Source organism: Xenopus laevis, chromosome 7L, assembly GCF_017654675.1.
Source record: "Xenopus laevis strain J_2021 chromosome 7L, Xenopus_laevis_v10.1, whole genome shotgun sequence".
Lineage (NCBI taxonomy): Eukaryota > Metazoa > Chordata > Amphibia > Anura > Pipidae > Xenopus > Xenopus laevis.
This window is the reverse complement of record NC_054383.1, coordinates 66,311,725-66,324,179: the sequence shown is the minus strand read 5'-3', so window position 1 is coordinate 66,324,179 and position 12,455 is coordinate 66,311,725. Positions and strand designations below refer to the sequence as shown.

Sequence of the window (12,455 nt, the reverse complement as noted above, 5' to 3'; positions counted from 1 at the left end):
CCAAGTCTTTCCATTTTTCAACTATGATAATGTACTAATCTAAGTTGTTAGGTTTTTTTTTTTTTCAGTACAATCTACCTTTAAACGAACCTTCTCCAAGCAGTAACGTTTCAGCATCTCATTATGAGGGGCTTCTCATTGGAGAGGTAATTAGTTTTATCAGCTTTCCTTGAGCTCTGCAGAGCTAGGAAGTGGCAGGAAATGCTAAACTGAAACTTGCTTTATTTTCTTTAGTGTGAGAATAAACAAACTGTGGCTATTTCTTGGAACTGTACATAAAAAGTAGAGGAGCTAAAAACTATGTGTTTTATATATGTTATACAGTGTGAATTACAGGGTGGCGTTTGCAATAGAAACATGAAAATACACATTTTTACTGTTCCCATTCAAAAAGGTAAATTATGCTATAACACAGCATCCTTCTATTATCTCCTTAAAGGAAAATGGAACCCTAGAAATAAATGTGGCTAAAAATGCCATATTTTATATGCTGAATTTATTGCACCAGCCTAACGTTTCAGCTTCTAAATAACAGCAATGATGCAAGACTTCAAACTTGTCACAGGGGGAAAGTGTCACATGCTCAGTGGGCTCTAAGTAGATGTTATGAAGCTAAGCTTAGGGATCGTCGCAAATTGAGATGGCCCTGTAATATAAGCTGATGCTACAAGGGTAAATATTAAATTCTGATGCTAGTTGCATTGGTGTCTGTGCTGCCATGTAGTAGTTATATTGTGACATTTATTTTATGTGTACTGTATATTTTGAGTCGGTCCCTAAGTTCAGTAACTGACAGCAACACAGAGCATGTGCAGTGAATCAGCAGAAAAAAAGATGGAGAGTTACTGGGGCATCTTTGAAGGCACAGATCTTACCTGGCAAAGGAACTGTGGCTGCCTTGGGCTGGTGCAGAAGCAAAAAACACAATGTACAACATTTCTAGACTACTTCTTTAGTTACGCATTAGTTCTTTTTTAAAAGTAAGGACCAATTTTCAACAGAACCAAGCTTTCATTCTGGATTATTTTTATATCTACCCAACTGTGATTCAAATTTGATATACATTTTTTTATGTACTCATAAGCAACTTTAACCTTTTAGTTTAGCAAGCCCTATTACAGCTTTGCCTACGGCTCTGCTCAGCATGACCTTTCTCACTAAACTCTGCTTTCAACTTCCCCCAATTGTTTAAAAGACTGCATGGTCAAACAGTTTGTGACAACTTGCAAAAACTGCCCTATGGGAAGCACTCTAATTAGTGATAATGGGTCTATAGAAGTCTGTAGCAATTTTATTAGGCATACAACAAATATTTGTGATCAATCTAATAATACATATACAGTTATTACCTGAAGCCAACAATTTAACAAAGCATTATATTTTTCTACTAGAGCAGAATGCTTGGGACCTGGGGGTTTCCGGATAACGGATCCTTCCGTAATTTGGATCTTCGTACTTTAAGTCTACTAGAAAATCATGTAAAACGTAATTACGCCCAATAGGCTAATTTTCTTCCAATAAGGATTCATTATATCTTAGTTTGGATCAAGTACAAGCCACTGTTTTATTATTATAGCGAAAAAGGAAATCATTTTTAAAATTGTGGATTAATTGCATAAAATGAAGCCTATGGGAGACAACCTTTCTGTAATTCGGACCTTTCTGAATACCGGGTCCCAAACCTGTACAACTATTCGTTTTTTTCCTTTATTTATATACAATAGTACAAATTATACACAAGATATTTTCAGGCATTTTGTATCACAGCTCCACACTAGGATCACAGATAAGCATTGATTGCGTCTAGTGATGAGAGAAATTTTTTGCCACTAAAATGATGCCCATAGATTCTTATAGTTGAAATAATGTGTTGCGCGTCCAAAAAAAAAAAAATAGTCGCCCATCAACACCAATGCATTTTGGCAAATTTTTGCCTTTTTTGCAAATTTTTGGCAAAGCAAAACGGGTCAGGTTTGGCCAACACTAGTTGAGTCCACTGACAGCAAAAGAAGGCCCCTACATCCATGTCAAACCTAGACAGTGGCCACTACATTTGGGCCATAGAATATGAAGGATTAATGGGCAAATATTAAACCAACAATCCCTCGTTTATAGATTAGTAATTTAAGATCCAAAGCAAGCAATAGAATACTAAAAACAACTACACTTGGTTGGGGGGGGTACCTATCTGTGCTCGTTACTGCACCTGGTTATAATGGAAAATGTTACTGAATGATCTGCTTAGGCAATGTATTAGGTGGCCCGGCGAACACGGCAAGTTTAAAAGAAGCGTTCTAATAGCACAACACTGTGCCATATAGACTGCCCTACCATGATTAAACGCATATTAGGAACATTACGAGAAAAACATTTTCTTCCTACGTGGTTTGCCATGTCCAACATCATACCTCGTCAGCGCTTAGCTCCTCCATTGTTTTTCTTTTAATTGTGGCAGTAGCTCGGCCCGGATTTAGAACAGGCGAAACGACGTAGAATAAGAGACAAGGCCTTTGACGCAACCAGGCCGGTCGCTGCTAGTTCCAAGTTGAAAATGGGCCCGGTGACGTCACGGTCACGTGACATTAGTTACAAAAAGATCATGTGATCCTACCATGTGACCGAGCTGTAGCAGATTATCTATTATTGAGAAGCGGTAAATTCAAATAGGCGAAATCCTGGATCCTTCGCTAGTGGCAGGCTGCGATCTTCATAGGATCTACAACTTAATCCCCGGGGGTTGTCAACTTGTAGTTCAGCTTTGGTACAGCTTGCAACTTCTATTTTAGGCTTTTTGGGTTAGTTCACTCACTGTGCCTCTAGTATTCGTATGGTGGTGAAGGGGGTGTGCACTGCGCCTCTGGATGCTCATGGTGTGGGTCACTGTGCCAGAATGTTTGGGGGGGGTGTCTCTGGATGTTTGTGGGGTCACTGTGCCTCTGAATCTTTGTGGGATTTGGGTGGTCACTGTGCATGTGTTTTGTTATGCATTTGTGCAATGTAAGTGCTGTCGTTATCTGTGTACCATTAGTTTGACTTAAGCCGTTAACCCTTTGCCTGCCAAGCACATACAGCGTATGAGCTGGCAGGCAGGGGCTTTAACTACGTACGTCCTTGCAGTAATTAGGGATGTTCTCTGCATCAGCGCCTTTAGCCTCTGCAGATATTTAGCAGCATTGACAGGCCCCTTGGTAACGAGGCTGGGGGGCTGTCATGCCGGTCCTGCAACAGGATTGTGGCAGGGCCAACCTAAAAGCAGTAGATCGCTCGCCTGCTGCTCTGCCCTCTTCGTCATGCTGCTAGCCCCGCCCACCGACTGCTGGGACTCTGCAGCATCGGAGTTAAACAACCCTCCAGCGATGGGATCGTCCCTCCTGCTCCAGGAACAGTAAGTGGCCTTTATTTATACACTTACATACATTTAAACACTCTTAAGGTGGCCATACATGGATAGATCCGCTCGTTTGGCGATGTCGCCAAACGAGCGGATCTCCCTCCGATATGCCCACCTTGAGGTGGGCAATATCGGGCTGATCCGATCGTGGGCCCTAGGGCCCAATGATCGGATCCTAGCGTTCGCAAACAGGCGGTCGGATCACGGGACCGCATCAACGAACAGATGCGGCTGCGATCCGACGGGATTTTTAATCCCATCCGATCGAGATCTGGCCGACTTTCGGACATATCTCGATCGGGGAAGCCCGTCGGGGGCCCCCATACACGGGCCAATAAGCTGCCGACTCGGTCTGTCGGCAGCTTTTATTGGCCCGTGTATGGCCACCTTTACACACTCATTTTAATAAAGACTTTCTTTTTTTGCATTTTTTTAATATATATACACTTATATACATACTCACACACTGTCACACAACTTTAGGAGTGTGAGCCAACAGAATATGATCTTTCCAAAAATATATGGTTTTCTAAAGGTTCTTTTTTTATTTCTTTTTTTACAGTTTGGGGGTCTAACGACACATAATGCACAGTCTGGACTTTTGGGGTCCGTACATACCACATACTTTGGTAAATCTATGCATATTGGGTATCAAACTATTCAGTAGACCGCTGACTTCCATATTGGGTGATTTTTCTTTGTACATAAAACAGATAAATGTGGCAAACTGCAAACATTTTTGAGATTTTCAGTAATATCATATGTTTAGAAAAGCTTTGCAGTTTGGTGTTGAAAGAAGTCTTTTTATCTTTTTTGGATTCATCAGACTGTGCACTTTCCAAAAATATAAGGTTGTGGAGGGTCTTGTGGCACAAAATACATAGTGGGGCTCTTTGTTCATAGAAGGCGAATCGGCAGCAGTGAAAATTCATATGCACTATTTTTATTCAGGGTCCGCACATGCCACCTGCTTTGGTATATCTAAGCATATTAGGCAAACTGTTCAGTAGACCTTTGGCGTCAATATTTAAGGTGTTTTACAATTGTATGTAAGAAATTGGGTGAGTTAAATGTGGCCAATTGCAATATTTTTTGTCGATTTTTAGAAATGTCATAAAAACCACTGCCTTTAGCATAGTTTTGCAGTATGGTAGTTTGGAGTATAAAAACATAATTACCTATTTTGGATTAGTCTGAATGTGTACTTTCCAAAATATATGGTTTTGGGGGGTCTTTGTGCTGTTAGGAGTGTCTTGTGGCACATAATACGCAGTCAGGTGCTTTGTTCACAGAAGGCGAATCAGCTGCGGAGAAAATTCATATACACTATTTTTATTTGGGGGTCCGCACATGCCACCTGCTTTGGTATATCTATGCATATTGGGCATCAAACGGTTAAGTAGACCCTCGGCGTCAATATTTAGGGTGTTTTACAATTGTATGTAAGAAATTGGGTGAGATAAATGTCGCAAATTGCAATATTTTTAGGCAATTTTCAGAAATATCATAAAAAACTGCTGCTTTTAGCATAGCTTTGCAGTTGATTCGCTTGGAGTAGAGAGACATAATTAACCATTTTGGATTCGTCATAATGTGTACTTTCCAAAGATATATGGTTTTTAGGGATCACCATCATTTTTTGTACCTTTTATTTTATCCCACATAAAACTGGCAGTGTTTATAAATCCATGTAAATGTAAGCCACCAAATAATTATGCACAAGGTAGATTACATTGCATGTACTTCAATAAACCTATGTACATTGGGCATCAAACTGTTCAGCGGACCCCAGGCTTTCATATTTGGGGTGATTGGTCTTGATACCTAATAGTATGTGGGAAATAAAGATTCCAAGATGGAAGTTTTGAGGTGATTTTTGGAAATGTCACCAAAATCGCCAAATTTAGAAAAGCTCGATGCTTTAGAGTAGAAAGACATACATACCCAGTATGGATTCGGGGGAATGTGTACTTTCCAAAAATATATGGTTTTCTGGGGTGAACGTTGTTTTTTCTACCTTTACCTTTGCCAAAACTATGTAAATGTGTTGATTTTGCAGTACCTGAAATCACAGAACTAATAGCTCAAATGGGGTGTCTACATTTTTGGGCCCCGGCAGTAGATGTTCCCATTTAGGACAAATCGGCTGGCAGGGAAAGGGTTAAATGCCACAGAACACAGAATCTAGGTTCTGTGGATAAAAGTACCGGAGTGACACAGAACATAGATTCTACGTTCTTCAGCATTTTTTAGCAGTTAGGCAAAAGAAGCAGCTTTTAAAGCTGCCCCTTTGCTCCCTGCTCGTTCTCCCGCCCCTAGGCAACGGGCAGAGTGGGGGAGCAAGGGGCCCCTGGGACATAATCACCCTGGGTATCAGTAGACACTTGTAATCTACATGTCTACTGCTGCCTGTACTTCCTGAACCCCACCCCCCAGTGACGTCCACTCACTGGATCAAGAAAGAAGATGACCTCCTCCGTTTCCTGGACATCTTCAGCTTCCTCCTGAACAGTTTCTACGATCTTCTCCCCGGGTTAGTGTGTCACACACACTTTTTACACACTTACTTATATACTGCTATTTTCGGGAACAAGCAGGCATAGCAGTCCCCCTCAGCAAGTTAAAATCTGTCACCCTGGTCAATCACAAGACTTGGGCAGCTGGTTAACACTGTACCAGTTGGGTAAGGCCCACTTAGGGCACCTCATGTCAGTTAATAACACAGCTGCTGTACACTACTTTTTTTCTGTCTTTACTATATATAAGGTCTACATATTTCATGCCTAACTTATCCTAACATTGCAGCTGAGCAAGCTAATAAAGCTATCTCACAGGACTCTTGTGAAGCCAAATAGAGCACAAACACCAACTTTCAGCTAAAAAAAATGGCAAACGGGCTAGGAACAAAGCAACCCCCCCAATCTTGGAAAAAGAGCAAGACTACTTCACTGGGCTTGACTGCACGTATTGCCAAATTAGATATTATAACATTCACAGAATGTCTTGGACAAATTGCTTATAAGGGCAACTATGTCCGCCAACCCTCCTTCCTTAGAACCAGATCCAAATGACACACCCTCTGAAAAAGAAGAGGTACTCCCAGAGAGCAAATGGGAAAACGAGCACTCCTTGTCACATCCCACTGACTATTCTCACAGATCACAATCAGAAGCTGTGAACGTCATATTAGCGGCAACATGCTCCAGTCCCATGGCATCTGAGAAGAACATAAAGGGTTAAATACCCTCAACAAATTGTTTGGATCAGTACAAAAGAAACAAAGTTAATTCCCAGTACATTAAACGGTTACTGACGCCATCATAAGAGAATGGAACAATCTAGAAAAATGTCTATCCAAGGATAATAATTTAGATACTCTATATCCCATTGAGCAAGCCCAACGCAACAAGTGGGAACTATACCTAAAGTTGATGCCCCGATGGGCAGACTCACAAAGCAGAGGACCACTGGAAGACGGAACTCTTGAAGGCAAAGCAGCAAAGCTACGCTAAACTTTTCAGTTTTTATGTAATTTCTGAAAATATTCACAAAGCTTGCATTTTACCCCATTAAATACCCCCCATTTCGTAACATACCAGTATAAACCTTCCTAAATGAACACCAGGGGTCTACTGAATAGTTGGATTCACAATATGCATACATTTACCAAACTATGTGACATACAGAGACCCCCAAATGAAAGTAGTGCAGCAGCCATTTTGTAAAGACTATTGTTAAGACAAGCTTTGCATCATGCCAAAATCTTGTTCATGTGCCACAATGGGACGCCTGATGCCAGTGCCCATGCACTGGTTACACAGTTAGATGGTGTTGGGTCTGGACCTCGGTGAGAGACCTTTCCAATGATACAGCCAACGCCCTTATCAATGTTGCATCGGAGAAGGAAGTTTATTGAGATACAGAATACAAGCATTCAGTAGCTCGGGTGAGAACGTTCTGCCAGTCTCAACCCGTGCACAGATATTTGTTAGGTTACAGGTTATGATCCAAAAGTATTGGGTTATACATGATTGGTTAATATTCTTATATGGGCATAAACTTTATACTTGGTTCAGTTATTTGTTTATCTGACCACAAGCAATTTCTTAATAGACAGCTAGCTAGGCGTAGGCTATCAGGTTCCGCTTTTATAACAGTCTTTTGCACGTAGCTGTCTTAGCTAAAAAATAAAATGTTTAAAAATAAAACTGCTTCTAAATACTTATAAGGAGCATAGAAAGAAAGAAATGTTGAACCAGAGTTCACAGGTTACTTAGGCCTTAGGCTAGTTTGGATTCATCAGCATCATGTTGCAATATATGATTGACAGCTGAGACAGGGATGTTTGTTTTCATTAAAAAAAGAATTTGGGTTTTGTGTATAATTTTAAAAGGATTTTTATTATACAGATTCTTATGTCTAGGTGACAAGTCGTCCCCTTTAAAGGGATTCTGTCATGATTTTTATGAAGAAGTTTTATTTCTAAATTACACTGTTTACACTGCAAATAATTCACTCTACAATAAAAAAAATTCATTCCTGAACCAAAAAGTGTATTTTTATTGTAATATTGGTGTGTAGGCAGCCATCTCGGGTCATTTTGCCTGGTCATGTGCTTTCAGAAAAAAACAGCACTTTAGGATGGAACTGATTCCTGGCAGGCTGTTGTTTCTCCTAATCAATGTAACTGAATGTGCCGTGTGGGACCTGGCTTTTACTATTGAGTGCTGTTCCTAAATCTACCAGGGAGCTTTTATCTTGTTATAGTCCCATTGTTCTGTTGTAAGGCTGACTGAAGTTTATCAGAGCACAAGTCACATAACTGGGGGCTGCTGGGAAACTGACAATATGTCTAGCCCCATGTTAGATTTCAAAATTAAATATCAAAAAATCTGTTTGCTCTTTTGAGAAATGAATTTCAGTGCAGAATTCTGCTGGAGCAGCACTATTAACTGTTTTGAAAAAAAAAAAAAATTCCCATGACTATCCCTTTAACTTCATTTTGGGGTCTCTATGCCAGATGCTTTGTTAAGCCTATGCACAATGGGCATCGATTTTTTTAGTGGCCACTTGGCAATCCTATTTTGGATGGTTTTTTTTAATTAGCTTAAGTGAGCTACAGGACTATTTGTATGTGCTAACTTCATTATAGGCTTTTAAATGCCAGATACCTTAGTCCTATGCACAATGGGCATCAAACTGTTTGGAGGACATCTGGCAATGCTATTTAAAATGTTTTTTTCTTAGTGTGCAATGAAATGGGGAAGATACAATGCTAGAAAATTGAATCTTTAAAGGGTTTGTTCACCTTCAAACAACTAGTTGGTTTCAGATAGATCACCAGAAATAACTTTTTCCAATGACTTTCTATTTTCTATGAGTGACGGTTTTTCTAATATTGAAGTCTAAAGTGTCATTTCTCTCCTTCTGAAGCAGCTCTGGGAGGGGGGGGGCAGTCGATCCTGTAAACTGTTCTAAATGGATACATTTAGTTGATACATTACTTATCTTTGTCCCTGCTGAGCAGAATCTCTGGATTTCATCACAGACGGCTGTTAGAATTGATACAATAGTTGCTAATACTCCAGAGATGCTGCTGAGAAATGTATCAACTCAATGTTGCACCAGAGACAGGGGCATTCAACTTAAACTTAGATTTTGGAAAAACAGTAAAAAATAAACAATGTAAGTAATTGAAAAAAGTCTTTATTTCTGGGGAACAATCTAAAAACAACTGAACTGAAAAAAAGTGTTTGGAAGGTGAACAACCCCTTTAAGGCAACTTTTTTATGTATTTCTCAAAACCAGACAATTTTGGGAAAGTCTTGTGAAAGACATGGGTGCCCAGAATGTGTACTTTCCCAACCTATATGACTTTGGGAGGGGTAAAAATATTTTTCTGTGTTTTTACCCCACAAAAAAAAATAAGTAAATGTGTTTTCATTAGCTGAAGTGACCTACAGGACTCCTTGTATGCGCTAACTTCATTTTGGTAATCCTGTTCACAATAGGCATCAACGTGTTTGGAGGACCCCTGGAATTCATATTTCGGCTGTTTTTTCTTAGTACGTAATACTGTGTGAGAGATAAGGAGCTGCAATGTAAAAGCTTTGAGGTGATTATTCATAATTTCAATACATTTTTATAAAAACATAAAAGTTCAGACAAGCTCTGATGTTTTGTAGTTAGGGGTGGAGAGACATGGTTACCCATTTTGGATTCAACATAATGTGAGTTTTTTTTAAAAAAAATATATATATTTTCCTGGGGTAAACCTACTTTTCCAGGATTTTTTGGAATCTAAAATATTCTGATTTCTGTGTCAAAATTCGGTAATGTATTGCTGGGAGTTTTTGCTGTACAGAAGTCATCTATCTCTTCAAAACTATACATACAGTATCTGGTATTGGCATATTAAAGAGACACCAGGCTTTCAAAATCAGTTGGCTTTTTGTGCATAAAATTACATTTACTATAACATGAAAAATAGCAAAATTGTTTTTTTTTGTTTTTTTGGTAGAGCTATAAAACTTTTCTCAGAGTTGGAAATAAAAACAAAAACAGCTTTAGAAATCTCAGGTTCTCCACAAAAAAAAGTGTATAGTTTTCCTAGGTAAATCAAAGGTTCTCCCCAGAAAATGCCCCTAAAGTGAGAGAGCACAAAATGTTCCAAAAACATCTGGCACGGGGTACAAATGAAATGCGAAATTCTGCAGGCATTTAACTGTTCATTGTTATCATTTTACAGTATTCAGATTGTTTAGACATGAACATGTTAATAATTAATGTTTTTCTATTTTACAGCTGCTGTTGGAATCCCATCATAATGACTCATTTTTGATTGTTTTTGAGGAATGGAAGTGCTATTCATTAAATAAAGCTATGGTTCTACTTACTGTTTCCAAAAAAATTTTTTGGCCATACACTACCTTTAATAGGCATTACAGGCAGATGTGGTTACTTCTCTACTGGTACCATTCTGCCAGACCTAAATAATAGGCAATGACCTTGCATACACAGCTCCCTCTAATCTGCATTCATGAGGTGCCTATATTGCATCAGATAACAGCATCTGGAAAAAAAAATTCCATTGTCCATCAGCAATCTCACTGTTATTAAATTGAAATCATGTTTTTAAATCAACTAGGTTCTTAAGACAATAATGTGCATCAGCCACTTAATATTATATTAAATTACGACAGTAGTCTTGCAAGACAAATGTGCTTTGGCCAGTGTCTTCAACAAAAGCCTAATGGCCGCACAGGTGTATATAGACGAATGCACTCTTAATCTGCTCCTTCCTATATATTCATTGACAGGCACAGATTTTGACTGTGTGCACACATAGCATTTATTTCACATTGATATTTGCTCCACTCTGCACACAGGCAAATTCTGTGCCTGTCAATGAAAATACAGGAATGAGCAGATTGGGAGTGCATTCATCTATAAAGTATGTACCTGTGCGATTGAAGTCGCAGTGCTGCTCCAACGCAACACAACTGTCGGATGCAGACGCAGCCGAAAATGTCCGTGTAGTTCTACCGTAATAGTGAGTATAGTCTATGGCGTCTTACAGTAGCCTCTCAAGCATTTGCCCGAACCCACAGATTGTTGGTCAGGGCCTGATGAGCACCATTTAGTTTTTTGTGTGCTACCACCATTAATTTATATATGGATGTCCAGGATTGTGATACCATGGAGGTGGTTTATAAAAAAAGGGAGTTGTTAACACTGGCTTCCACGACATTGGCAAAAAAAATTCCAGCCCTTAGTACCACAGAAGATGGACAGAACTGGTTTATAGTATCCCAGTAGAGAAGATCAGGTAGCCCATTTACAATATTCCATAGTGTTTAGCCCACTGGGAAATCAACGTATTCCATTAAATAGACTAGGTCTTAGTGGATTTTAGTACTCCAGTAGAGCAAAACAGAGAGCCCATTAACAGCATTACATAGTTACATAGTTAAATTGGGTTGAAAAAAGACAAAGTCCATCAAGTTCAACCCCTCCAAATGAATACCCAGCATCCATACACACATCCCTCCCTACTTTTACATAAATTATATATACCCATACCTATACTAACTATAGAGTGTAGTATCACAATAGCCTTTGATATTATGTCTGTCCAAAAAATCATCCAAGCCATTCTTAAAGGCATTAACTGAATCAGCCATCACAACATCACCCGCCAGTGCATTCCACAACCTCACTGTCCTGACTGTGAAGAACCCCCTACATTGCTTCAAATGAAAGTTCTTTTCTTCTAGTCTAAAGGGGTGGCCTCTGGTACGGTGATCCACTTTATGGGTAAAAAGGTCCCCTGCTACAATGTCCTCTAATGTACTTGTAAAGTGTAATCATGTCCCTCCCAAGCGCCTTTTTTCCAGAGAAAACAACCCCAACCTTGACAGTCTACCCTCATAATTTAAGTCTTCCATCCCTCTAACCAATTTAGTTGCACGTCTCTGCACTCTCTCCAGCTCATTTATATCCCTCTTAAGGACTGGAGTCCAAAATTGCACTGCATACTCCAGATGAGGCCTCACCAGGGACCTATAAAGAGGCATAATTATGTTTTCATCCCTTGCGTTAATGCCCTTTTTTATCCAAGACAGAACTTTATTTGCTTTAGTAGCCACAGAATGACACTGCCCAGAATTAGACAACGTGTTATCTACAAAGACCCCTAGATCCTTCTCATTTACGGAAACTCCCAACTCACTGCCATTTAGTGTATAACTTGCTTTTATTTTTGCCAAAGTGCATAACCTTGCATTTCTCCACATTGAACCTCATTTTCCAGTTTGCTGCCCAGTTTTCCAATTTAGACAGTGCAACAGAATCTCAAAGGAGACCATGTTATGATCACTATTCCCTAAATGCTCACCCACACAAATGTTAGAGATGAGTTCAGTATTGTTAGTTATTACAAGGTCCAAAAGAGAGTTATTCCTAGTAGGTTCTTGAATGAGCTGGAATAAAAAGTTGTCATTCAGCATATTTACAAACCTACTAGCTTTTTCTGTCTTAGCAACCCCATTACCCCAGTCAATGT

The 12,455-nt window shown here is 39.5% G+C and overlaps 1 protein-coding gene and 1 long non-coding RNA gene across 4 annotated transcripts in view; one reads left to right on the top strand and one right to left on the bottom strand.

Moving 5' to 3' along the window:
- ube4b.L (ubiquitination factor E4B L homeolog) overlaps nucleotides 1-2,580 on the bottom strand; it is a 73,317-nt gene extending 70,737 nt beyond the window's left edge. Inside the window, exon 1 of one of the 2 annotated variants that reach the window (XM_041569135.1) lies at nucleotides 2,409-2,580. In XM_041569135.1, coding sequence (XP_041425069.1) covers nucleotides 2,409-2,432 — 24 coding nt within the window. In that variant the 5' untranslated portion in view covers nucleotides 2,433-2,580. The remainder of the gene's footprint in view (nucleotides 1-2,408) is intronic. The other variant, XM_018225629.2, reaches the window with a different exon arrangement.
- Nucleotides 2,581-2,611: 31 nt separating this feature from the next.
- Nucleotides 2,612-10,282, top strand: LOC108696353. 2 transcript variants are annotated; one of them, XR_001932243.2, is made up of 3 exons: nucleotides 2,612-2,761; nucleotides 9,403-9,506; nucleotides 10,196-10,282. It is a non-coding gene; the product is annotated as an uncharacterized LOC108696353 (long non-coding RNA). The 2 variants fall into 2 exon arrangements; XR_001932242.2 differs by having other exon boundaries at nucleotides 2,621-2,795.
- Nucleotides 10,283-12,455: the final 2,173 nt, after the last annotated feature.